This window comes from Indicator indicator, chromosome 1, assembly GCF_027791375.1.
Source record: "Indicator indicator isolate 239-I01 chromosome 1, UM_Iind_1.1, whole genome shotgun sequence".
Lineage (NCBI taxonomy): Eukaryota > Metazoa > Chordata > Aves > Piciformes > Indicatoridae > Indicator > Indicator indicator.
The window spans coordinates 95,109,380-95,135,976 of NC_072010.1; the positions used below are offsets into that span (position 1 = coordinate 95,109,380).

General features: G+C 46.1%; 2 protein-coding genes across 2 annotated transcripts; both read left to right on the top strand.

The window, feature by feature from the left end:
* The first annotated feature begins 863 nt into the window (after window positions 1–863).
* NECAP1 (NECAP endocytosis associated 1) lies at window positions 864–7,211 on the top strand. The gene is made up of 8 exons (XM_054399896.1): window positions 864–998; window positions 2,735–2,835; window positions 2,984–3,088; window positions 3,481–3,562; window positions 3,950–4,058; window positions 4,140–4,326; window positions 5,873–5,966; window positions 6,080–7,211. Exons 1-8 carry the CDS (start codon window positions 901–903, stop codon window positions 6,126–6,128), a joined length of 825 nt encoding a protein of 274 aa, XP_054255871.1. The 5' UTR covers window positions 864–900; the 3' UTR covers window positions 6,129–7,211.
* A 9,074-nt stretch (window positions 7,212–16,285) lies between these two features.
* Window positions 16,286–26,597, top strand: CLEC4A (C-type lectin domain family 4 member A). The gene is made up of 6 exons (XM_054387998.1): window positions 16,286–16,352; window positions 20,213–20,329; window positions 23,662–23,754; window positions 24,299–24,450; window positions 25,658–25,779; window positions 26,453–26,597. Exons 1-6 carry the CDS (start codon window positions 16,286–16,288, stop codon window positions 26,595–26,597), a joined length of 696 nt encoding a protein of 231 aa, XP_054243973.1.

Consider the following 26,597-nt stretch of genomic DNA (forward strand, 5'->3'; position numbering starts at 1 on the left):
CTCCCTGGGGAGCCTGTTCCAGTCTTTGAGAACACTTTAAGTGATGACGTTTCTTCTAATATCCAACCTAAACCTCTACTAGTGCAACTGGCAACCACTTCCACTCATCCTCTCACTTGATACTAGGCAGAAGAGACCAACCCCACCTCGCTACAACTTCCTTTCAGGGAGTTGTAGAGGGCAATAAAGTCTCCCCTCAGCCTTCTTTTCTCCAGATTAAACAATTCCAGTTCCTTCAGCTGGTCCTCACCAGACCTGTTCTCCAGACCCTTCAACAGCTTTGTTGCCCTTCTCCATACCTGCTACAGCACCTCAATGTCTTTCTTCTAGTGAAGGACTCACAACCAAACATTTATACATTTATTTTGGCCACATTTCTGGGCCGGCATTTTCACCACTTCTAGCTGCAGAACTTGTAATAAGCTTGTGCCATATTTTCTCCTTGCTTTGGTGGTCTTTTACCAATGGACTCCTGATCTCAGCATCCCAGACCACACAAAACTCCGTTTTCCTTTAAACTCCCAGCTTTGACCAAAAGGCTGCAAAGAAAGAAAATTACTCAGGTGAGAAGCGCTCAGGTCCTCTACCAAAGTCATCCAGGAATCCTCACGCTCCTCACACCTTATTCATCAGCCCGCACCAAACATGGCCGCCCCAGGCCCCGGGTGGAAACTGCCAGTGCCCAAAATGGCGCCAGCATCGCAACCGTATCAGAACCGTCTCCAAGATGGCCACCTCCCCTCCCCGAGCTGCTGCCAGGATCCAAGATGTCTTCCTCGACGTCTTCAACGTGCGCTTGCCCAGCTGCCCTTAGGCGGTGTCTGACCTCATCAAAGATGGTGGTCGGAAGCATAGTGGGTTATTAGTCTCCCACCCTTCGTTCACGCTTTGGTGGCTGAGATGGCGGCGGCTGAGCTGGAGTATGAATCCGTTCTCTGCGTGAAGACCGATGTCAACGTCTACCGCATCCCGCCGCGCACTTCCAACCGCGGGTACAGGTGAGAGAGTGTGCTGTAGCCGGGGTGGCCCTGGCTCGATGCAGCCTAGATGAGACCCTGGCTGCTCTGCCCGCCCTGCCCGTGGGACTGGGGCTGGGGCTGCTGCTGCAGGGCAGGACGGGCAGGGCAGCCATCGGCTGAGCCCGGGAGTTGGCATGCTTACCATGAGCCGGGGCCCTGGGAAGCCGTTGCCTGCGACCGCAGTGGGTCGGGCCCGTTTCCTGAGGCCTTAGCTCCCACCTGCTGTAGCTCTGGGGGACGTATGGCTTGAGTCCACTCAAAGCGGGAGCAAGGAGGAAGCAGGGGTTGCTCTGCTAATTATGGGCCGGGAGGTGAGGGCATCTGAGCAACTTTATCTTCCTGGTAGAGCTGACCTCCCCTGCCAATTTGCCCGACTTCCTGGGATGTGAGGCTGATATGGTATAAAAATGACATGTTGAAATTTGGTCCCACTGGCTCTTAACGGTAGCAGGGAGGAAGCCAGAGGAGCTGAGCTTGATTTTAAAAAAGAGATTGCAGGACCGGGAATTAGAAATGCACTCTCTTCAGTCAACAGCAGCGGAGCGTCACTTTGTAAGCTGTGCCCACAGGTTTGCGGGAGAAGGGGGTTTATGCTCTGAAGTGCTGATGGGTGCTGGTGGTACTTGCTGGACTTGGCAGCCTGTGGATGTCCCTGGCCACAGGTGTTTTTTTCTAGTTGTAAAGTCTGTAGGTTTTAGTTTTTATTTTATTTTCTCTCTCTTTTTTTTTTCTTTTTTTTTCTTTAGCAGCAGCAGTCTGTGGCAAAGAGTTTGATGGGCTGGGCAAGATGGCTGCGTGTATGGTGTTTTACCTAGTTGCATCTAGGCTGAGAAGTACTTGATACTATTTTACAACAGTAGGGTAGAATGATGGAGTGGTGGCCTTTCATTATGCAACATTGCCATGTTTCAGGGCAGTGAAGCTGGTGAAAGGTCTGGAGAACAGATCTTTGTGAGGACTGGCTAAGGGAACTGTGGTTATTTAGTCTGGAGAAAAGGAGGCTGAGAGCAGACCTCATTCCCTACAACTCCCTGAAAGGAGGTTGTAGCAAGGTGAGTGGTAGCCTCTTCTCCCTAGGAACAAGTGATAGGGTGAGAGGAAATAGCCTCCAGTTGGACCACAGGAGGTTTAGGTTGGATAGTAGAAGAAACTTCTTTCCTGAAAGGATTCTCAAAGACTGGAACGGGCTGCCCAGGGAGGTGGTTGAATCCTCATCTGTGGAGGTGTTTAAAAGAGGCAGAGATATGGTACTAAGGGGTGTGGTTTGGCACCAGACTCAGTAAAGTTCGATAATTGTTGTACCTAAGGATATTTTCCAACCAAAACATTTTTATTATTATTATTGGGGGTTTTCCTGATGCTCACAAGTCCCTTATAGCTGCTTTTGGATTTACCATTCCAAATGAATTTCTGGGTTTCAGTCTGCCTGCTTCTGCAAGCTTATAAAGGTAATGACAGATTTTATGTCCTCTGCACTATATCTATTTTATTTTATTCAGAGGAGAGAGAGCCTAATCAGAGCCATGGGTGTTGGACAGCAGCAATGGAGAGATGCTGAGACCTCATATATTGTTTAAGGAGAGAAATGGAATAAAGGCAGCTGCAGGTGTTGAAGGTTTAGGAGCAGAGACTTCTGCTGAGATGGTTGGGCAAAAGTGAAGAGTTTTCTTTATCTTTTTTTTTTTTTTTTTTTTTTTTTTTTGGGTGTGTTTCAGGGCATCTGACTGGAAATTGGACCATCCAGACTGGACAGGGCGGCTTCGTGTCACCTCTAAAGGCAAAACTGCATACATAAAACTGGAGGATAAAGTTTCAGGTAAGGGAAAGGCTGTGGCTTGAAAGGCTGCAATTGTGATTGCTGCTTCTGTACCTGTGCTGCTGAGCCTGCTCAGAGCTGTGTATGGCAGCCCTGGCCATGCTTGGGCAAGAGGTTGCTTTTCTGAACACCTAATTCTTTTCTGCAGGAGAACTCTTTGCCCAGGCTCCTATAGATCAGTACCCTGGCATTGCAGTAGAGACTGTGACAGATTCCAGCCGTTATTTTGTTATTCGAATTCAGGATGGGACTGGTGAGTTGAGTGATCCTATGTGTGCCAATTACTAGAAGCGAAGAGACAGCCTGGTGGAGCTGGGTATATGCTAGGCGAATTGAAGTGGTGTTAGGAGTGCTGAGAAGGCTGAGTAGTGTGACTGCAGGGGTAGGAAGGCAAAGCTAACAGAGGAGGGTTCTTTACATTGCATAGTCCAGGGGCTGGGAAGGAATATTCACTTTTGAGAGTGCCATGTGTGTCCTGAAGGCTAGGACCAGTGAACAACTGTAAGCTGCTGGTGTTCAGCTGCAGGTGTGTCAAGAAGGAGGGATCACAGAATGGTTTAGGAGAAGCAGAAGGATTTTGGAGTGAATGAACACAAGGGTCCATTTGCAGGGCACCTCCAATGACTCCTCCTGTCTCCTTGTTAGGACGAAGTGCTTTTATAGGCATTGGCTTCACGGATCGTGGTGATGCCTTTGACTTCAACGTCTCTTTGCAGGATCACTTCAAGTGAGTTGTGCTTTTCTGAAATGCTTTTTCCTCTGGCCTATAGAATATGGCAGGTGCCGGTGCCTATGCATTTAGCACAGGCTTCCTTGGGATGGTCATGATGCCCTTTTCTGGCTCCATCATTCAGTGTGCTGCCAACTGTCATGGAAACTGAGGGACCTGCAGGGTCAGATCCCTGAGCTTTAAGCTTTAGGTCCTGTGATGCTACAGGTGCAGTGTTAGACAGTTTATTGGATTTGTGGTGGTTCCAGCTTTTTGCTGTCCTACAGTGGGAGTCTGGAGGTAGCTGGTTTTACAAGGCAACGTAATTCTTTGGTGGGTTGGGACCATGCATTTTTCTGAAACCCTTTTGCCACAGGGTCTTATGTCTTCCTTTCTTCTTTTTAGGTGGGTAAAGCAGGAGACTGAGATCTCCAAGGAGTCCCAGGAAGCTGACACACGTCCTAAGTTAGACTTAGGGTTTAAGGAAGGGCAAACCATCAAACTGAACATTGGGGTAAGCATCCCGGTTTATCCTGCTTCTTTCTCTGATACGCCAATAGAGACTCTTCCTCACTTGTCCTTTCTTTTTATACAGAATATGATGACAAAGAAAGGAGGAGCAGCCAAGCCCCGTGCATCTGGATTAGGTGGCCTAAGCCTGCTGCCACCCCCACCAGGAGGCAAAGTTGTAGTCCCTCCTATACCTCCCCCTTCTTCTACAGCCATTGCCAACCATGTCACGCCACCACCTGTGCTGAAATCCAATAACATGAGCAATGCAGGTAAACACTGGCTCAGGGCAAACTGTCAGATGCTACTAGGTACACAGAGAGGATTGAGGCCTGCTTTCAGGAACCAGCATTCAGTCTAGTGTCAGTAGTGCTCTGTAAGACGTGTGTCCTGATGACTTTTTCTCTCTTTGACCCAAGGATCTTCATGCTTGTTTAATAATACCCCTTGTTCTTTTGAGGAGGGCAGAGTTTTAGCTCCTTTCAAAGGAGAAACTAAGTGTCTTGATTAAGACAAGGGGAACTTAAATAGTTGGATTTTTCTGAAATTGTGTGTGTTTTAAGGGCACTGACAGAGCTATGTAGAGTGTCCAGAAAAGTACTGCACAGTCACTGGCAGGAAGGTACAGGTAGATGGGGTTGTTGTTGAAAGATACACAAAAAACACTACCTGAGTGGCTTTAAACAGAGAGAGAGGAAGTTTTAGTGTGAGCACCAGAAAGAGGTTCAAAGAATAGTGGTATTGTAGGTGTACTGGATTATTTTTAATATTGGCATATAATTCTATATAAAATATATATATTAAAAATATGTTCTGCCGTCCCCAGTACAAGAAAGCCATGGACCTTTTGGAGCAGGTCCAGAGGAGGAGGGCCACAAAAAACGATCAAAGGGCTGGAACATCTTTTCTGTGAACTGAGAGAGTTGGGGTTGTTCAGCCTGGAGAAGGAAAGAAACCTTACTGTGGTCTTTCAGGAATTAAAGAAGGCTTGTAAGAAAGATGGAAGACTTTCTACCAGGGTGACAGGAGAAGGGGCAAAGGTTTAAACTGAAAGAGGATAGATTGGCTACAAGGAAGAATTTTTTTATGATGAGGGTGGTGAGACCCTGGAATAGGTTGGTCAGAGAAGCTGTGGATGCCCCTTCAACTGGAAGTATTAAAGGCTAGATTGGACAGGGCTTTGAGCAACATGATGTTGGAAGGTGTCTCTGCCCATAGCAGGGGGGCTGGACTAAATGATCTTTAAAGTTCCCTTCCAACCCAAACCTTTCTGTAATTACATAATGAAGAGGTTGCTGAGCTGTTCCAGATGCTGTACTCGAAGTGTAACTGTACAGAGTGTCTGGAGAGCTGATGATACTTTCATGAAGGTAGAGACTTTAGCAGTGCTGTGTACAGATCAGAACAAGAAGAAACCACTACCTTCTGAACAGGCTCCAGGTTTGTGCTGTTAAGGTGATGCCTGTTTGGCACTTGTTTACTGTTGCTGAGCTTGGTCTGATTCTGAGTTTTAAATCTGCTTGGGAGAAGTAAAACAACACAAATCTACCAGTTTTTATGCTAGTTGAAGACTGAATAATTCTTGAAGACTGTACCCCTCCATCATGAGCTGGATGCTCTTTGCACGTTCAGCAAAAGAAGCTGCTATATTAAGAAAATCCTTTAAAGGTCTAACTTCCTTCTTCTGGAGCGCGTTCAAAGATCTGTGGCCCTGCATCCAGCAGTTTGTGAAAGGTGACCATTTAAGTGCCTGTGAAGTTTCCTTCTTGATGAGCTTGATCAATTTAAAAAAAAAAATATTTTTTCCTTCTGCCTTAGATATTCTATTAGACTTAGAGGCTCCTGCATCTGCATCAAAGGCACCAGCATCAGCTACCACAGACCTCTGGGGAGACTTCAGCACTGCATCCAGGTAAACTGTGGTGAAGGCAACTGCACACCAGAATGGTGGTGTCCTCATAGGCAAGCTGTAAGTTAAGAACCCTTATAAATCTGCTCGTTTTGATTCTTTTTTCTTTATTTCAGTACTGTTCCAAGTCAGGCTCCTCAGCAGTCCAACTGGGTCCAATTCTGAATGGTGAAAAGGATGGGATGGGACAAAGTGATTACCAAGATGCTCTAGAGGCAATCAAATGGGCACAAACCTCTCTAGTCTTCAATCAAAAACAAACTGGGACAATCCTTCCTCCTTAAACCAGATCTTCACTTCAGTTAAAAGTTGTTATTTATGATCCCACAGTAAAACCACTGAACCTAAAGAGAACATACTGACTCCTCACAAGATGGGCAAGGAGGAGAGAGGTAGCCTCATTTCTTCTACCCACTTGGTTGCTACATGGTATTACCCTAGTTCTTTTTCTGAATCTTTCCATACAGGGAAAGCAATCCTGAAGAAGGTGGGTACAGGAGGAAGCTGCTTAGCTGCTTCTGGGTTCCTTGTCCTTTACATTTTTTGCTTTTTGTGGCTGCTTTCACTGGTGACTTGAATCTCTGCAGCTTGGCCTGCAGTACTGAGGAAAACTGCTTTTGGCCGCAGCTTGTAAACAGAAGCTGTAATGAGACAGGTTTTGTCTCACACAAAACCCTCTGATTAATTATGTCTCTGGTGAAGAGGGAACCTCCGCATGCATGCACTACTCTCCTTCTCTTTGATTCAATTCCTGATAGTGCTGGATGTTCATGTGCTTTGTGGGAGGAATTATGCAATTGCTTGAGTAGACCTGCTGCAATTTTGCTGCAGCTCCAAGTGGGGACCCCATCATGAGGCTTCTTTTTTGGCTCGTAGGTTCATTGGAGGAACTTCTCTATTTTCACTCCTTTCTCTCTCCCTCCCACCCAATGTAAAGTCCTCATTGTCATTGTTTTAACTGGAAATAGCTTAAAAAAAAAAAAGGCAAGTCTGTTGCTGCAGTTTGGTAGGTAGTTGCACTAGATGACAGCCAGGTAGTTCCACCACTCAACATTTCATGTTCCTCTGTCATTATGCTGAGCCTTGTACTGTGACTGGGCACTGTTACAAGTATTGCATGTCCCTGCCACAGTAAGAACTGTGGCGGGACAGTGAATTACTCTCTGGTGAAGGAACAGGCTCCTTCTTTTCAGCTCACAGTTAGCATTTGGGCAAGAAATGTGTAGTAGGGCCAACCTCGAGAACAGCAGCATTCTCCCACCTGTGTCCCTTCTTGAGGCTTTTCTTCTAAGACACAGAAAGGAACACAAGGATGTGACCTGGCTGTTTTAACTTGGATTTTTTCTTTTCTTGTTATTTTTAATGTGCTTCAAACTCACTCTCTTTCCCTTGTGGTTTAGGGGGTTAGAAAGGTGTGAAAGGCCCTTGCTCTCTGCTGTTCTCTTTGGAGAGTTTCCTAACAGCCTTTAATCTGGACACTAGCATCTTCAGCAATTGTGGGTGGCATCTGGGGTGTAAATCGTGGATTACTCTGGGCAAAGCTAATGGGCAGGCTAGAAACCTCACAATGCTGGCTGCCCTCTGTGATAGCTGATAAGAAGAAGCTAGGAAGGTGGTCTCAGTAACTCTTCTAGAGGTGTACCTAGGTAGTAGAACACTAGGCTTTTGGTAATTCACTGAAAGGCTTATTTCTGTTTTGAACACTCAACCAGCATGTACACTTTTTTAACTGGGATACACTCTGCTAGCACACCTGTGCAAGTAAATTTTTCCCTTTGGGCAAAGATTTCCTGGTGAAGCTTTTAAAAGTTTGCTGTTTGCACCTTGTACTTGCGGAAAGTACTTCTTTCTACACTGAGGGCATTTAGAGACAAAGCTTCACTTAGACCATCCCTGTGGGAAGAAAAATTCTTGAAAATAGCTCTAAAGCTGCTGCAGTTCCACTTGTGGAAGTGGGGACCAGACTTGGATGTATTTTAAGTAGTCATTTTAATCCTGATCCCTTCGCTCTGCTGGTGTTTCCCTGCCTTCATAATCACTTCTGCAGTTTAATGCCTCCTCTGAATTTGTGGGTGGCTATAATCAGCTAGCAAAGTCACAGACTCTGCTGGTTGCCTTTTTGTTTTCTTTCTCTGCTCAAATCATTGTGAGGTCCTGTCATTTCAACTATGTATCAGTTCCCCAAACCAAGTAAGTTCATGGCACCAACTAACAACTAAATAGGAGTCTCTTCTGTATTGTCTTAGTCTTCTGAATATGTTATGTATTTGAAAAGCTGAAGAAGCAAAAATTAAAGATATATGTATATAAAGCATAAGATGTACTGGTGCAAATGGTAATTAAACTAGTAATATTGGGGAAAAGTGTCTTAAGTCTTCTAAGTTGTCAAATTGTTACTGCTTTTGAAGCCTGGTGGATTGAAGGTCTTTATATCTCCAGCAAGAACCTAGTAGCCTACTTACCCTTCTGCAAGTGCATTATGGTCTGCAGACTGGACAACAGCAACTTTCAGAGTGAACAGGTTCAAGGTCTACATAAAGAAGTAGGGATGCAGAAAAAGGCCTGACTGTAGTATGTGGTTCGTAAGAACATGGGTAAAACTATCTGCAATTCTAAATGGCAGGGCAAGTATTAGAGGCTTCTATGTCCTGCAGATACTTACAGAGCTGATTCTTGCCCCATTTGTATACAGGAAGCAGTCTCTCTGATGACCGCAGAGGTAAGCAGAGCAGGGAGCAGCAAGGGCAGGCGGCTTTGAGAGGGAGATCAAGCTGGAAGCTGAACTGCATCAAGGCAGGCAGGGATGGTGGCCTAGCCAGCATAGGAACAGTCTCAGAGTACTTAAGCAGGAAGCTTGGAGCAGGTCAGGAAGAGGACTTAGGTAGACATAGCTGCATTAGCTCAGGCAGGAATCACTGGGAAGAGTTTGCAAGCAAACCTTGTTCAGGTTTCCCAGAGCCAGACACCTATATTATTCAAACCGGACCTCAGTCCAGGCAGCCAGTTTCCCAGAAGATGGGCAATATGCTCATGGCCTTCATATTCTTACATCAAGACTGCTCTCAGCTATCTCTTACACAGCCACATTTGCTTGGTGTTCTCCTGACAGGCAGAAAAGCTCTACATGTGGTTATCTTGAAAGTGCAACAGAAGTCTTATGCCCTGAGAAAAGATGAGAAGTCTCAACTAAGCTATTTGAATGACATCAGTAAACACCAGCCAAATATTCTAATTCCTTGGGAGGAGTAACTCCATACACCAGTATAGCTGAGAGGTTGCCCTGATGGAAAGCAGCTTGGTGGAGAAGGAGCCAGCAATGTGCCAAAAATGCAAATGGTCTCCTGGGGTATATTAAGAAGAGTGTGACCAACAGGTTAAGGGAGGTTCTTCTACCCCTCTGCTCTGCACTGGTGAGGCTACAACTGGAATATTCTGTCAAGTTCTGGACCCCCGGGTTCAAGAGACACAGGGAATTACTGAAGAGAGTGCCATGGAAGCCCACTAAGATAATGGGACTAAGGCATCTCTCTGATGAGGAGAGGTGGAGATACTTCAGGCTGTTTAGTCAGGAGAAGACTGAGAGAGGATCTTACCAATATCTAAAGGGTGGAGGCCAAGTGGATGGGGTTGGGATCTTTTCAGTGGTGCCTAGTGATAGAACAATGGGCAATGGGTACAGAGGAGAACACAAGGAGGTTTCAATTGAACAGAAGATAGAAATTCTTCACTTTGAGGGTGGCAGAGCACCAGAGAGGTTGTGGAGTCTGGAGACTTTAAAAACCTGCCTGTATGCATCCTTGTGCAGTTTGCTCCAGGCAAGCCTGCTTTAGCATGGCGATTGGACTAGATGACCCCCAGATGTCCTTTCCAACCCCTACCATTCTGTGATTCCACTGAGTATAAGAAGATCAGTCAGCTGCAGCAGATGCATGTAGTGGCTTCTGCCCAGTGCAATGTTTTGCTAGTTTTCACTGCTGTGTACTTCTTGAATCACATGTTTGTGGCAGGCTAGCCAGGTAGCTAGCAAAGGCCTGCTTTCTCTTTCCTTTCCCAGGAACTGTAGGATGGCAACTCCAGCGTGTTGGGGCAAAGACAGCTGGCTTGCTTGGGAGACTGCCTTTTTAATTGTTGAAGCAGTATGAACAGGTGTTCCCTGAAGGAAGGAGCTGCCTGTAACATGCAGCCTTTGTGCTGAGTCTTGTGTTTTAGGGATTTTGAAGAGGTGTGGCATCCCTCTGCCCTCCTAGCCTGGTTGCAAGCTTGGCTAGGTTGGTGACAGTTGTGACCACGGCTTCTAAGTTCGGTTTCACCCATGACCATGTACTGCCTTCTGCTGCCAGATGGAAAAGACCTTTAAGGCCATCAGGTCCAACCATTATCTAACTCTACAAAGGCTGGTGCTAAACTATGTCCCTCAGCACCACATCTCTGCTACTTTTAAACACCTCCAAGGAGGGGGATTCAACCACCTCCCCAAGGAGCCTATTCCAGTTATTGAGAACCCCTTCAATGAAGAAGTTTCTTCTAACACCGAATCTAAACCTCCCTTGGTGCAACTTGAGGCCATTTTCTCTCCTCCTGTCACTTGTTCTTAGAGGGACAAGAGACCAAAACTCACTTCACTACAACCTCTATTCAGGGAGTTGTAGAGAGTGAGAAGGTCTCCCCTCAGGCTCCTTTTCTCCAGACTCAGTTCCCTCAGCTACTTCTCACAGGAGCTGCTCTCCAGACCCTTCACCAGCTTCATTGCTCTTCTCTGAACACACTCCTACACCTCAATGTTCTTCTTGTAGTGAGGGCCCAAATCCGAACACAGTGTCGAGGTGTGGCCTCACCAGTGCTGCATCTATGGGGACAATCACTTCCCTGGTCATACTGTTCCTGATACAAGCCAGGATGTTGTTGGCCTTCTTGACTAACTGGGCACATGCTGCCTCATGTTCAGCCAGCTATTAATCAGCATCCACAGGTATTTCGCCGCTGGGCAGCTTTCCAGCTACTCTTCCTCAAGCCTGTAGTGTTGCTTGGGGTTGTTGTGACCCAGTTGCAGGACATTTGCCCTTGTTGAATCTCATACAATTGGCCTTGGCCCACTGCCCCAGCCTGTCCAGGTCCTTTGGTAGAGCCTTCCTACTCTCAAGCGCATCAACGCTCCCTCCCAGCGTAGTGTCATCTGCAAACTTACTGAGGTTGTACTCAATTCCCTCATCTCAACCACTGATAAAGAATGTCAGAGAGACCGGGCCTCAAAATTGAGCCCTGGGGAACACCACCTGTGACCAGCTGCCAACTGAATTTAATTCTCTTCACCACCGCTCATTGAGCCTAGCCATCTAGCCAGGTTTTTACCCAGTGGAGTGTCTCACCTATCCAGGCTAGGAGGAGCCAGTTTCTCCAGGAGGATTCTCTGGGAGACACCGTCAAATGGTTTGCTTATAGGGGACTTCAGGCAAACCCTGAGTTCCACCACCATTTGCATGGTCCTGCTGGGCCCCTGGTATCTGGGAGTAAGAGCAATGCTGGCAAACATCATAGGGGACCTGGTACCTGGCTAACATCATAGAAGTGTTCTCTGAAAAGAAATCACAGCTGGCATCTGCCAGCAAGAGCCATGCTGTGACTCCTAGGTTGCCTGCTTACAGTCACCGTATGTGGGCAGGTGCAAGTTGTGCCTGTGAGGGATGGGGACAAGGGCAGGACCTGGGTATGGAATAAGCCATGGAGCATAACAGGCATCTGGAGGTGTCCCTAGCAGCATCTAAACTAAAGGAAAGGGTGTGCCTTGGTGTAGGACCATACAGCTGCTAAGACCACTCAGCCACATGCTCATGCCTCCTCAGCCCCTCCCCATCCACTCACCATCCATGGGAAGGAGTATGGGGAGAAAAAGGTAAAACCCTGTGAGTTAAGATAAGGAAGGTTTAATAGAACATCACCAAGAGAATAGAAACAACAGTAACAATAATATTACAGAACCACAGACACCCACAGGAAGGGGACCTCCAGAGATCATTTAGTCAAACCCCTTTGCTAAAGCAGATATGCTTAGAGCAGGTTGCATAGGAACACATCCTGGTGGGTTTTGAAAGTTTCCAGAGAAGGAGATTGCACAATCTCTTTGGGCAACCTGGTCCAGTGCTCTGCTACCCTCAAAGGGAAGAAACCTCCTGTGTTCTACTTTGTGCCTGTTGCCCCTTTTCCTATCCCTGGGCACCACTGAAAAACACCCAGCCCCATCCTCTTGACCTCCACCCTTCAGATATTGATAAGCATTGGTAAGATCCCCTCTCAGTCTTCTCCAGACTAAACAGATCCAGGTCTCTCAGCCTCTCCTCGTCAGAGAGATGCTTTAGTTCCTTCATCATCTTCATGGCTCTCCATTGAACTGCCTCCAGTAATTTTCTGTCTCTCGAACTGGGGAGCCCAGAACCATTCACAGTACTCCCGCTGTGGCCTCACCACCCAGAACTGGACACAATACTCCAGGTATTTAATCAGCTTCTTTCAGTGACAAACATCAGAGAGTATCCAGCCGAGCTGACTGCACTCCTTGGGTTTAACTCAGCTTTCTATGATTGTTTCCAGATGGCTTTTGCTTTGTTCCATCTTGACTGGATGCAAAGGACGATTGTGCTGCTTTGGAAGCAGGTAATGTCCCTTGCCTCACTGCTGGCCAAGAGAGCATAATGTATGATGGGCACAGAGGTTTCAAATGGCTTTCAGGGCTTTCTTGATTCTAGGGCACAGGGTAAGTGTCAGCAAAGGCTGCTTACAGTATTCCTGATAAACACAACCTTGAGAACAGGAGCAGCTTGATAGAACTGCAAGATGAAGCAAACGGGAGGGCTTGGGAGCGTTGTGCTGCTGTTCAGTGCCATCTGGTGGGACAGCCTTACCAGTGCAGCTCTCCTCAAAACCTTCCTCTGAGAAAGCTTTAATGCATTTAATGTTCCTAAGAGGACATAAGGATGTGGAGGGAGACACTTTGAGATCAATAAGAGTGGCCCTAAAGTTACAGCATGGGTCTGGGTGGCATTACGTGATAGCCCCCAGGCTTACTCAGTGACTGTGGTTGTTTTCTATTCTTGTGTTTTTCTTTCCAGTATCAGCACTTCTCCTTCAGAAGAGGGAGATGAGGTACATTCACCTCATTGGGCAGGGGTGTAGCCAAAGTAAATTCAAGGCTGTTAAATTCTGTGCAGTCTTGGACAGAAGAGAAAAGTATGAAAGATTGCTTCTCTAGGGAGGTATTATGCAGCCACAGCTTTTTCATGCGTATTACATGTCCACTCCAAGAAGTTAAACTTCACACCCTGGCCCCTGAAACAGGCCACTGGGTCTGAACAGGACTTGGATCTGACCCAGGTTTGGAATCAGATGTGCAGTTGTGTCAAGAAACTGCAGTATCTGTGTCTGATCTCCAAGATCTGAGACTTGCAGCTCAGACCCAAAAGAGGAAGGGGGTGAAGGTGTGACACTCCCACTAATGGCATTAAACAAAGCTATGAGATAATGCATCTGAATGTGTCATCTGTTGGCTGTGGTTGGATAATTTGTTAATTAGGGGAAATAAACATACCTTTTCTCTTCTGAAGAAATAATCCTGCTATCCCTTACTAACTGTTTAATGACTCGCCTTGGGGCACCATTCCCTATGCTTCAGTGCTTTTTAATGTGTTTCTCTTGGCTACAAGGGCTCTGCATTCCCCCTTATGACCACCATGACCTTAATCCCTAGGAGAGAAGCAAGGTCCTGCACCTGTGTTGGGGCAATCCCAAATGCAGAGAATCGATAGAAAGCAATCCAGAGGAGGACTTGGGGATGCTAGTTGATGAGAAGCTCAACATAGAATCATAGAATGGTCTGGGTTGGAAGGAACCTCCAAAGGTCATCTAGTCCAACCCCCTCTGCAGTAAGCAGGGGCATCCTCAACTAGATTAGGTTTCCCAGAGCTCTGTCGAGCCTCACCTTGAATATCCCCAGAGATTTTCAAGGTTAGGGAATATCCCCAGCCACCTCCTTGGGCAATATGAACTGCTGGAGAGAATTCAACAGAGAGCCACGAGGACGATTAGGGGACTTGAGCATCTCCCCTATGAAGAGAAACTGAGATCCTTGGGGCTATTTATTCTTGAGAAAAGAAGACTGAGAGGGGATCTCATCGATGTGTATAAGTATCTGAGGGGTGGGTGTCAAGTGGAGGGGGCCAGGCTCTTTTCGGTGGTTCACAGTAATAAGACAAGGAACAATGGGTTCAAACTTGACCACAGAAGATTTGACCTCAACATGAGGAGAAACTTCTTTACAGTGAGGGTGACAGAGCACTGGAACAGGCTGCCTAGGGGGATTGTGGAATCCCCTTCTCTGGAGACTTTCAAAACCCACCTGGAGGCATTCCTGTGCAGACTACCCAAAGTGATCGTGCTCTGGCAGGGGGGTTGGACCCGATGATCGCTTGAGGTCCCTTCCAGCCTCTGATACTGTGATACTGTGAGCCAGTATTGTGCACTTGATGACCAGAAAGCAAACCAAATCCTTGGCTGCATCAAAAGAAGTGTGGCCAGCAGGTACAGAGATAGGATTCTCCCCCTCTTCTCCACTCTTGTGAGACCCCACCAAAGTACTGAGAGTACCAAAGTACTCTGGGGCCCCAACACAGGAAGGACATGGAACTGTAAGAGTATGTCCAGAGGACAACATGAAGATGATCAGAGGGCTGGAGCACCTCTCCTATGAAGACAAACTGAGAGACTTGGGGTTGTTCAGCCTGGAGAAGAGAAGGCTTCAGGAAGACCTTACAGCAGCTTTCCAGTATTTGAAGGCAGCTATAGGAGAGCAGGAGAGGGACGTTTGCATGTAGTGACAGGACAAGGGGTAATGGCTTTACACTAGAAGAAGCTAAATTTGGATTCAGTATTAGGAGGAAACTCTTCTCCATGAGGGTGGTGAGGCACTGGAATAGGTTGTTCAAAGAAGTTGTGGAGACTTCAACCCTGGAAGTATTCAAAGCCAGGTTGGAATGGGCCTTGAGCAACCTGGTCTAGTAGAAGGTGTCCCTATCCATGTCAGTGGATTGTAATGAGATGATCTTTAGGATCTCTTCTAACCAAGACCATTGTATGATTCTGTGGTCCTTGAGGTCCCTTCCAATTTGATATTCAATGACTCTGTGTTTGATTCTATGAACTTTAAAGATCCTACCCAACCCAAACCATTCTGTGATTCCTGAATCCTATCAGCTGATTGAACCCTTCTCACTCTTTCTCCAGGGTACTCTGACTCATAGGCATTTCTTCTCAGAAGTCTGATTTCATAATGTATCTCAGTGGGCATTTCCCTTAACTGTCTCATTTCTTCATCTGTCCCAGCTAATATCAGAGACCTTTGTCAGAAAGCAGAAAAGGAAGATGAATGATGGTGTCAGAGCAAAAAATACAAACCAGTCCTTTTCAGTCTCAGAAATGGAGCCTCAGTCCCTGAAGCAAGCACTGCTCTGAACTTCTGCAGGCTATAAATCAGGTTTTGATAGAAAGGTATCACTCTGTGTGTGCTTTTCCCAATAATTTCTCAAACCAACAACACTTCTGTTTTTAATTCCACTCTGCTTGTTCTCCTCCCTGACCCTGGCCTCATCCTTCTTTTTTTCTTCTTGGATACATCAAACTTCTGATTTCTATTCCTTTGCCTAAGGATGCAACTTCTCAGTCTCACCCAGGAACAGTTCCTTGTCTGAGATTTGTTCTAGTGCTGACTGCGTCTGACTTCACAGGATGAGACATAGCATGAGATATGTGATGTGGCAGATGCAGTCACAAGATACAAATGAGGGCAGAATGCATTTTGCATTGGGCAGTGCTGAGGGTTAAACTGGGCTAAGACCCATGATATTTGCAAACCAAAGAGCAATGGTAACATTACTAACAGACAACAAAAAGCAGGAAGATAAGGGAAGGAGAGAAGAGTTAAAAAGAGACAAACCCAAGAGGTTTAAGAAAGGAAACATGTAAACTGAGAATATGATATGAGGAAGAAGGGGTGCAACTTCCTTTTGAGTTGTTAGGTTCTCATTTTTCTTTCCTCTCTCAGAAGTTTTTGTAGTGCCGGGGTGATTTCCTGGGCTGAGAAACTGAAGATTTGTTCAGAGCATTTCTGAGATCTCAGGAATTTGCCGGTTATTGCCAGTGCTTCCAGCGCAGCCTTCTTTGGCAGACAAAGGGTGAATAAGCAGATGGAAAAGCAACTTATTGATGTCTCCCTCTGGAACGAGTGACCTATTACGTGGCAAAATTAAGGAGAAGGACACTGATCACTCTGTGATTGAATGGCATCAGAAATCACCTATGCCGAGGTGAAGTTCAAGAATGCATCACCAGCTGCAGAGGTCAAAGGTAATGAATGACTGGGTTATTCAGGGCAATGTGAACTGGAAGGAGGGGAACTGATGAACAAGCAACAAATCTTTTTTCCTTTTGTGACTCTCGTTCCCACCTGGTCTTGACAAATTGGTGAGAATAAGGAGTTGTCTGCCACTAAACGAGCAGGAGACTGGAGGAGTTTTGAAGTAAGAGGGTTAAGGAAGGTCTACAAAAGAAGAGGTAGGAATCTTTAGATGGTTTGTGTTGCAACATGAACAAGGGTGACTAATGAAAGCACAAACAATCCATTTCAAGTGAGCACTAAGGAATGTATTTGAGCTCCCTTAGTCCCCTGGATGCAACACCAACAGTGATGACTGGTAGAGTCACTGGTAGAGGGTCCAGGATTGGTGTTGTACAGTAATAGTGCTCAGCCCTCATACAATAGAGCTAGTAGCTGCCTCCTTAAATGTTACATAATCATGGATGACAGCAATGTCAGCAAATAAACCCAATTCCTGGTTGTTAGTGTTCTTGCCTCTGAGAGAGTGAGGCTATGAGACTACAGATTGCTGCTTGTGAAGAGAGCAGGAGTAGAGAACAAATGTGTCTCCTTGCAGCTGAGCCCTCTGCAGCTTTGTGAGAGGTGGCACTGGCTGCAGAAACTTATAGCTCCAATGTCCTTGGTTAATTGAGAAATTGTTCTTTAGAGAAAGGAGACCCAAAAGTTAAAAGGAAGAATTGGCTTGAAAAAAACACCCTAAAATACACAGCAAAAGAATTATCTAAGACCTGGGGGAAGATAATTTCTGTGAGGAATGTCTACCACTTCTAAAAAATAATTAACACCCCAAATGAACAAATTTTATTGCCACTAAAAGTCATAGTTGTAAAATGATGTCTTTATTAGTGTTTGCACAAATTTAAGGCATGTTCTGGTCAATATGGATTCAGTAGCCATTATGCCACAAGTAGGAGCACACAGAGTTATTCCGTGTATGGCTCATTGCTTCCACCCTCCACAGGACTCTCCACAACAGCAGGTCTGGAAGGGTGAAAGTATATGCACATAGATGAATGGATGAATAAATGAATAAAGTGCTATTGCTGCTAAGAATATTAACTTTCCTATTTACAACTTTATCTCAGTTTTACAATCACAGAGCAGGCATCAGCTCCAGGTTATTCCTTGCCTACTCTGAGGCACGAGTCATGGAAATAAAGAATGTGCATGCTCCTGGGTGACTTGAAAGCCCACTGTTTTTAATGCAACAAGATTAGCTGCTTCTGCTAGCATTTGCATCATGGTGAGGTTCCCCATTTTGTTTCAAATGAACTTTTTCAAAGAGATCTCATCCAGCCATATTTACATGAGCTGCTGATGCCAGGCACATGCTAAAATCCGGGTGTGTGCTCAGGGTCTGTCTCTGGGCACACCTGCCCAAGCAATCACACATTAGTTGTAACTTATATTTGGAAGTCAGAGAAGTGTCCAATATTAGAGAACCACAGAATCAAAGTCTGGTGGGGGTTGGAAGAGACCTCCACAGATGGTTTAGTCCAACCCCTCTGCTAAAGCAGGTTGGCTTAGAGCAGGTTGCACAGGACTGCAATGTCCAGGTGGGTTTTGAAAGTCGCCAGGGATGGAGGCTCCACAATCTCTCTGAGCAGCCTGGTTCAGTGCTTTACCACCCTCAAAGGGCAGAAGCTTTTTGTTATGTTTAAGCGCAACCTCCAATATTCTACTTTATGCCTCTTTTCCCTTGTCCTATCACTGAACACCATTGAAAAGAGCCCATCCCATTCCGACTTCCACCCTTTAGATATAGATAAGCATTGATAAGATCCCCCCTCAGTCTTCTCCAGGCTAAATAGCCCCAGGTCTCTCAGCTTGTCCTCATGAGAGATGCTTTAGTCCCCTCATCATCTTTGAGGCTCCACATCGGGTTCTCTCCAGTAGTTCCCTGTCTCTCTTGAACTGGGGAGCCCAGAACCACGCACAGTTCTCCAGCTGTGGTTTCATCAGGGCGGGGGGGGTGGGGGGTGGGGGGGCGGAACCTCCTTCAGCATGCTGGCCACACTCTTAATGCATCCCAGAATACTGTTGGCCTTCTTGGCCATGAGGACGCATTGCTGGTAGCAATACTATTGCTGGTGCAATAGCACACAGTGGTAATGTCTCAGCCTCATGATATGCTGATAGACAAAGACTTATGGTTGAAAATGATTGGAAGCCTGAAGGAGTCCTGCTGCTCTGTTGTACATCTGAGTGGTTTCTCTGTCCATGCAGACTTCTTGTGGGCAATGGCCAAGCACACCTGAGTTTTCCCATTTAGCAGCCTCTTCCAGGTGGGCTCAAGAGCTACCAAAATTTGCACTCATTGGAAGATGGAGAGGAGAAGGCAACAGCTAATCAAACAACATATAATATGTGGCAGGAGATGGCAGAGACTACCAGTGTGGGTTTTACACCACAGTGCAGTTACAGTTCCTGCATTTCCAACCAGGATTTCCCAGGTAGAAACATTGGCATATGTGTTGCACCACACTTGTTGCGTGTGCCTAGAAGATGGTGGATTTACATGCTGAATAATCAGCATATGCTCAATATGTCTGTTGTGTTGTGATCCTGCTGGACACAATTCAAGCTTTAACCCCCTGAGTGTGCAAAAGTACTTTTGTGCTTCAGTTGTATTGGTGAGGTGCATGCATACTGGCAGTGCTTTCTGTGCCACCTAGGTGTGAGTGTGGGATGCACAGGGCTGACTCAGCGCAAGTCTGTGGACATGCAGCACACCACAAAATCATTTAGACTGGTGAAATGTATTGTCCAAGGTAGATAACTGGACTCTAGACTATGATCCAGGTCCTTGTTTTCACTATAGACAAAAGTTCTAGCTAGAACAACATAGTCTGGCTAGGGAAATCTGGGTCTTGTCTTTCTATGAATGTTTTATCTTCTGATAACGAAAAGTGATGCTTTTGGCCTGGCTGTAGAAGCCTGCCCCCAGGCTTTGGGAAGCAGTCAGAGCCAAGCTTACTAGGCTTGGCTGGCAGACACATATGGCTGCTGGCAGACTTGGGAGTTCTCTGCTGAACAATGAAAGAGGTCTCTTTCTAAAGCTTATTATTAATAACAGTCTCTCCTGAAACTTCTTTACTTCTGTCTTGCACTGAGTCCTGCTGTCTCTTTACTGTGCTGTTTGCACTGGCTCATGTACCTGCCCCACAACCTAGAACCTATTAAGTGTTTGCTTCTCTTTCCCTGCGGCCTGTTCTCCTGCCTGCTCCACATCTCCTCAGTACTGGCAGTACCTCTCTAGACAAAAGCCAGCCCCTAGCAAGTCTGAAACAGCTGATCTCTGAAGCCTGCTTGGAAAGCAGAGGTGGAAGGGATTTTTCTTTTATCTTCCAGTGATTCTGTGCTATCATAACTGCACGTTTTTTTGTCTCCCGTTCTCAAGAACAAACCTTGTTCTACACATGAAATCCAAAAAGCTAAGAAGGAATTGAAACAGGCATAAAAAGTTTTTTGGGGAGAAGTCAACATGAAATCTTCATATGAATGCCTCAAGTACCACAGATAGAGCATTGTTGTTGTATTTGGCAGCTTTGGGCTCAACATAGAAAGACATAGTTTCACTGCAGATTTTGAGGCTGTGCTAGCTCACCAACTGTGCTGGGAATATTGTCACTGAACCTGAGCTTCTCCGCAAACCACAGAGGTCCTGTGCTCTGTCCCCATCTGCCCCTCTCCCAAACTATGCCAAATGAGAACTGAAATTGCGTTTTTTTAGGAATTGCTCCCCTTTGAGTTCTATATCCTTGCTGTGTGGGCTGACATAAGCATAATAGATTGTGGTGTTGTGTTTGGTGTGTTCTTTCACTTTTAGTACCTCCCAAGACAAAGAAGCGTGAGCACCATCCTCAGAAATACCCACCATGGCTCCCGTGGCTGATCTCACTGCTGCTCCTCTTGGTGTGCATTGCCCTGGCTATTGCTCTCCTTGGTGAGTATGTGCAAGCTGGTTATAGGAGAGAGGTCTGGGGGAAGTGCTGGGAGTAAAGGAGAGAAATCAGAGCCCAGAGTGCCATATCTTCTTACCGGGAGGGAGCTTTTACTCAGAAATGCTTTTGTCATGAGAAAAGACATAAGCACCAATATTTGGGCTCAGAAAACCTTAATGTTGAACACTGGAAAGATATGTTTAGGAGCAGACTATTTCCTGGCTGCTTAAACATTGGGGATTTAACAGTACAGTTGTGACATGACACAAACTTCTCTTGCAGGCCCAGCCAAACCACATATTTTGGCCAACTGGTATGTGGAAGCTAGGACAACCACAGCATTATGCTAGATGGGTCCTCTGTCTTAGAATAATGGGAAAAATTAGGTGAAATGGGGCTTTTGGAGGTCTCTAATCACCCTACTTGGAGCATGACTACCTTCACTTCAGGGTCGTTTGGACTTTCTGTAAGGTCTTGGAATTTTCTGCCCTGACTTTGTATATAAAATCTTAGAATCGTAGGGGTTGGAAGGGACCTCCAAGCCACTGCCAAAGCAGGTTCACTTTGGACATGCCACACAGGAACATGTCCAGGTGGGTTTTGAAAGTCTCTAGAGAAAGAGACTTCACAATGTCTCCAAGTAGCATGTTCCAGTTCTCCATTACGCTCATAGTAAAGAAGTTTTTCCTCATGTTGAAGTGGAATTTTCTGTCTTGCAATTTGTGCCTGTTGTCCCCGGTCCTATCACAGGGCACCACTGAAATGAGACTGGCCCCTTCTTGACATCCACCCTTCAGATGTTTGTAAAGATTAGTAAGATCCCCTCTCAGCCTTCTCCAGGCTAAACAGCCCCAGGTCTCTCAGCCTTTCCTCATAAGAAGGAAGTTCTATTCCCTTAATCATCCTTGTAGCCCTCTGTTGGACTCTTGCCAGTATTTCCCTGTACCTGTTGAACTTAGGAGCCCATAACTGGACACAATACTCTACATGCGGTCTCACTAGGGCAGAGTAGAGGGGGAGGAGAATCTCCCTCAACCTGCTGGCCACACTCAGTGCACCTCAGAATACCATTGGCCTTCTTGGCCACAAGGGAACATTGTTGTCCCATGGATAGCTTATTGTCGATCAGGACTCCAAGGTCCTTCTACATGGAGCTTATATATGTCTGCATACATCCTCCAAATCTTCATCTGTTTACTCTGGGCCTCTTCATTGTTCCCAGATGCTGTGTCCCCACCTTGCATGGCCTCTTTGGAACACTGAAACAATTCTCTACCTCCAAACCACACAAAAAGAACTTTATTACATTCAGCAAATGGTGAAAAAGATGGAGATTAGAGCACAAGAGCACAAATCAGCTGAATCTGCACTTGAGCTCTCTAAGGTGATGGGACGCACTTTGTGATCCAGTGGAAAAAAATACTTTTCACAGTGCTGGCATCTCCAGCATTAACTGCAAGGCATAGAGTTCTCACACCTTTCTAACATTAATTGCAGTATACTTGAATAATTCATAGTTTGTGGAGATTGTAATCACTGCTTCATTATTTTCTTCTAACAATCATTCATGTAATGTTTGCAAAATTGCCAATAAAAATTATAGATTCTGGGAGGGGTTTTATGGATAAATTGCTGCTCTTGCTTTCATCATTAGTTCCCAAGTCCTTGAAGTTTGTATTGCTGAGTTCCCAGATGTGTCACTTTTCACAGGACTCTTAAATGCTTGAGGAGGTCCAGAGTGGGCTGTTAGAGTCTGATACTGTCTGGCCACATGTTTTAATCTTAAGAGCAAATGTACTTGATGTTATATAGGACTTTGATTTAGTGGAGTGATACAGGCACGTATATAAATGAAAACACAAGGATAAATTGCACTTGGCAGGGGGTAGCAGTTGCAACACCATACAAATGTGGCTGTCCTATCAGTCTCTGCAGTATGCTTGACATAAGACACTCAGTGTCCCCAGAGATCAAGAAGGAATACATGGGTTAAAGTCAGCTCAGGCCTACTGGTTTGTTCAGAGATGTTTTTGTTAGTCATTCAGGTTTTTACACAATTTTAAGCTAAGCCATATATACACTTGCCCAACACTAGTCTGTCTGACTTGGGAAGACACTGCCCTCTTTTTTGATCTTTAGTGGAATGAATGGTTATACAGCTGATCAAGTCATTCAGCTGACACAGCTGGTTCATTCATTCAACTGAATTAGAACACAGGCCTTTGTCTGGCCCCCTTTGTGCTGATTTAACGTCACCTTTCTTTGCAACAGGTGTGGTCAGTCACGCATTGCCCTCGCCCATCTCTTCTGAGCCTTCTTCCATTATAAGTATTCACTATTTGGGCACAGAAGCCACTATGATTCTTCTGCCCTCCTCACTAGTATTGATATTTCTAAATTAAATAGTTGATAAAAGCAGCCAGTCAGCTTCTAATCAATATCCCTGGGTATTTGAGTTAGTGGTAAGTCCTTTGGGTAGTGAATGTGGCTTGCTGACACCTGCCACTAGCACTGTATTATTCCACCTATAGTAGCCAGTAAGTCTTAGGAGTTCACATTCCACCTTGGTTTCGTCAGCTCTAGCTATATGTGGTTACCTTCACCAGGGCATCCTGTGGATGATGAAATAGGCCCATCCGATGTGTTACTCATCCAAACTACTGTGGATGTCCAGCTTAGGAAGAGAGAAACTGTGCCACTGAAGGACTGCTTTTTATTCATTGATTGTAAAGAGATCTAGTCAGGCAGCTTGGCTTCAGGTATTTACATGGTAAATGCCTGTGGTTGGGTGGAATCAATCCCATCTTTTCTGGCATGTACTCAGCGTGATGTCCTTCCAGTCATCCCTCTACTATGATGTGGAATAGTGTCTTTTTTCTGTCTAGGAGGACAGTCATACCACTTGTTTGGGACAGTTTTCTCAGAGCTGTGGACCAAGAATCCACTAACCCCACACCTTTAGCTCCACGGCACCCAAGGGGATCTGATGGCAGCTGCTTGGTGCTGTTGACAAACTATAGGCTGCATATGGCCACTAGGTGCTGTTTGCGTGGGTCACAGGCACCTCTAGCTTTGCTGTGCAGGCCATCCTGGTTGGATCTCATCAGTCAGTGGGCAAAGGAGTCCTTGCAGGCAGCTGTGGGATGCTGGGAGCATAAATGTTTGTTCCCTTCACTAAGAGGATGTCAGTTACCCCTTGGGAAATGGAGAGGCAGCTGGAGGAGAGGGGACGCTGAGGCGACGCTTGGAGGGGAAATATGAGCAAAGCCCAGAGACGGTGTATGAGGAACCAAGAGGAAGATCTCATTCTGCTGCCTTTCTTCTCCCTTCCCAGTTGCTCCCTTCTGCCATAGCAGTGACCAGCCCACAGCTCTGCAGCAGAAATTCATGGAGTGGCAATGCATGTCAACAATGTCACAAAGCAAAGGTCAGTAGTGCTGGCAAGGGTACAGGAGGTCTTTAGGATGGGGACAGTGAATGCTGGGGTCTGCTCTGATAGCAAGTAACAGTGGGAGCAGACTCCTGAGGGGCAGACTCCAGAGGTGGGAAGGATTTCCTGCTAACAGCTTAGAGGGAGAAGAAGGCCATGTTAATGATGTCCTAGAGGGCTGGGTGGCTGTGAGCACTGACGAAATAACATCAGGTGGCACAGGAAAGGTTAAATTTCCCTCTAGTCAGGGAAAGAAGCAATATCTCCTGTTCCCTTGGGCTAAAGGCTTGAAGGAAAGTGTACAAAAAGAAGTCAAACTAAATCACCAAAGGAACTTTGTCAAGACCTGAGATCATGTTACAAGATCACAACTGATTTGTGTACTCAGAGCTCACTGGTCATACCCCAAAGCAATGGGAAGAAATCCCTCCACTGTTTTTTCAAGCACTTCCTTTGAGGGAAAGTGTTCTAAGGAGAACATGAGCACCATCCTTGCAATCAGCATCTCTCTTGTTACTAGCATTCGTCTCTTCCCACACAGAGCAAGGCTGGAAGTGCTGCCCGAAGGACTGGAAACTCTTTCAGAAAAGCTGCTATTACCTGTCCACTGATAAATTGTCCTGGGTTGAGAGTGAGCAGAACTGCACTGGGATGGGTTCCCACCTGGTGGTGATCAACAGCAAAGCAGAGCAGGTATGTGCAGGGCTGAAAGACACAGCAGCCAGAGACACAGTGCCATGCCTTGGAGGTGACTGAGAGACCTTCCTTGTGCTGCAAGGGAGAAGACATGAGAAGAAGGGTGGTGGTGAATGGAGTTAAATCCAGGTGGCAGAAGGTCACTACTGGTGTTCTCCAGGGCTCAGTACTGGGGCCAATTCTCTTTATTATCTTTAGCAATGACCTGGATGAGGGGATTGAATGCACCCTCAACAAGTTTGCAGATGACATTAAGTTGGGTTAGAGTGTTGATCTGCTTGAGAGTAGGAAGGCTCTGCAAAGGGATCTGGACAGGCTGGATTGAAAAACTGAGGTCAGTAGTATGACGCTTAACAAAGTCAAGTGCCAGATCCTGCACTTGGGTCACAAAAACCCCATGCAATGCTCCAGGCTTGGGACAGTGGCCAGAAAATTGCCTGGCAGAAAAGATCTGGGGGCACTGGTTGACAGTTATCTGAACATGAGCCAGCAGTGTGCTCAGGTGGCCAAGAAGACCAACAGCATCCTGGCCTGTATCAGGAACAGTATGGCCAGCAAGAGTAGGGAAGTGACAGTGCCCCTGTACTAAGCACTGGTGAGGCCACAAACACCTGGAACACTGTTCAGTTTTGAGCCCCTCACTACAAGAAAGATGTTGAGAGTACAGCAACAAAGCTGGTGAAGGGTCTAGTGAACAAGTCTTATGAGGAGTGACTGATTATTTAGTCTGTAGAAGAGGAGGCTGAGCAGAGGCCTCACTGCTCACTACAACTACCTAAAAGGAGGTTGTAGTGCGGTGGGGGTTAGTCTCTTTTCCCTAGTAACAAGTGATGGGACAAGAGAAAATGCCCTCAAGTTGTACCAGGGGAGGTTTAGATTGTATATTAGGAAAGATTTGAGTGGTCAGGCACTGGAATAGATTGCCCAGGGAAGTGATAGGAGTCACCATCCCTGAAGGTCTTAAAAAAATGTATGAACAAGGCACCTAGGACATGGTTTAATGTCCGTGGTGGACTTAGGTCGACGGTTGGACTCAATAATCTTAGAGGTCTTTTCCAACCGAAACAATTCTATGATTCTATGATTCTGCATTACTTCAGTACCAGCTTCCCTCTGCCAACAGACCCACCCCACGTGGAACTCCTGCTGCCTCCCTCTGCTTAGTCCTGCACCTCATGGACATTGCACTCTCTTTGATTTCCAGAATTTCCTCTCTAAGGAACTACAAAAATTAAAAAATGGAGAGAATTACTACATCGGTCTGAAAGCACGGGAGGTAGAACAGTGGCACTGGGTGGACCAGACTCCATTTAATGAGACAGCTGCGTGAGTATCCTTAAATGAAGAATCTTTGGTGTGGCCCCTGGTAGTGCAAGAAAGTACAGGAGGCGTAAGCACTTCTGTTGGTGCATGAGACTGGTGAGGCCTCTTGTGAGAGGTCAGTCATGGAGCAGGAGGGGGCTGTGAAGGACATGAGGTTCACAATATCCCATCCTTGTATCAGTTATTAACTGTCTACCCATGATGTGGCCATCAATGCTATAGGCACAGTAGAAGCTGTATCTTGCCAGCAGGAAGAATCCTTCAGAGATGTCCAACTTTGTCTGACCTCCATAATGCCCCTACCATGCACATATATGCGTGGGCATGCCAGTGCTGTGATGCTGTGAAAGAGGTGGAGCACATTTCTTGCTGTGTCTTCTTATGGAGGATAAACTTGCCCTGGAGGCAGAAACATGCCTTTGCTGAGTGTGAAATGCATGGAGTGAGCAGTGGGTGGGCAGCTCCCCCAAGCAGTACTGAGAAGGACTCTCGTTGGCTGTAGGAAGAAGGCAGGTTTCCATGTAAGACTGGTGCCAGTGGGTTATCAGCATAGGAGGAAGAGTATTGTGTCTGTTCATAAATTAGTGTCTGGAATTTTTCTCTCTCTCCTTCAAGCCTGGCATCCTGCAGCACTCTACAGGGTACACTGAAGACTAATGCCTGTTCTCTATCTCAGGTTCTGGAGGAAAGGCGAACCAAATGATATGGATGATGAAAACTGCGTTGTAATCCATAGGTTTTCAAATCTACCCAACAACTGGAATAATGTCGGATGCTGGAATCATCATCGAATTTGTGAAGCTGCAGCAGTAACTGTTTGA

Bases quoted from the DNA above. Each gene is read 5' to 3' on its own strand.
- NECAP1 (XM_054399896.1), top strand. From the start codon at position 901: ATGGCGGCGGCTGAGCTGGAGTATGAATCCGTTCTCTGCGTGAAGACC. The intron at 999-2,734 runs GTGAGAGAGTGT...GGTGTGTTTCAG, and splicing joins ACTTCCAACCGCGGGTACAG to GGCATCTGACTGGAAATTGG. The intron at 3,089-3,480 runs GTGAGTTGAGTG...TCTCCTTGTTAG, and splicing joins TCGAATTCAGGATGGGACTG to GACGAAGTGCTTTTATAGGC.
- CLEC4A (XM_054387998.1), top strand. From the start codon at position 16,286: ATGGCATCAGAAATCACCTATGCCGAGGTGAAGTTCAAGAATGCATCA. The intron at 16,353-20,212 runs GTAATGAATGAC...TTTCACTTTTAG, and splicing joins ACCAGCTGCAGAGGTCAAAG to TACCTCCCAAGACAAAGAAG. The intron at 24,451-25,657 runs GTATGTGCAGGG...TTTGATTTCCAG, and splicing joins TCAACAGCAAAGCAGAGCAG to AATTTCCTCTCTAAGGAACT.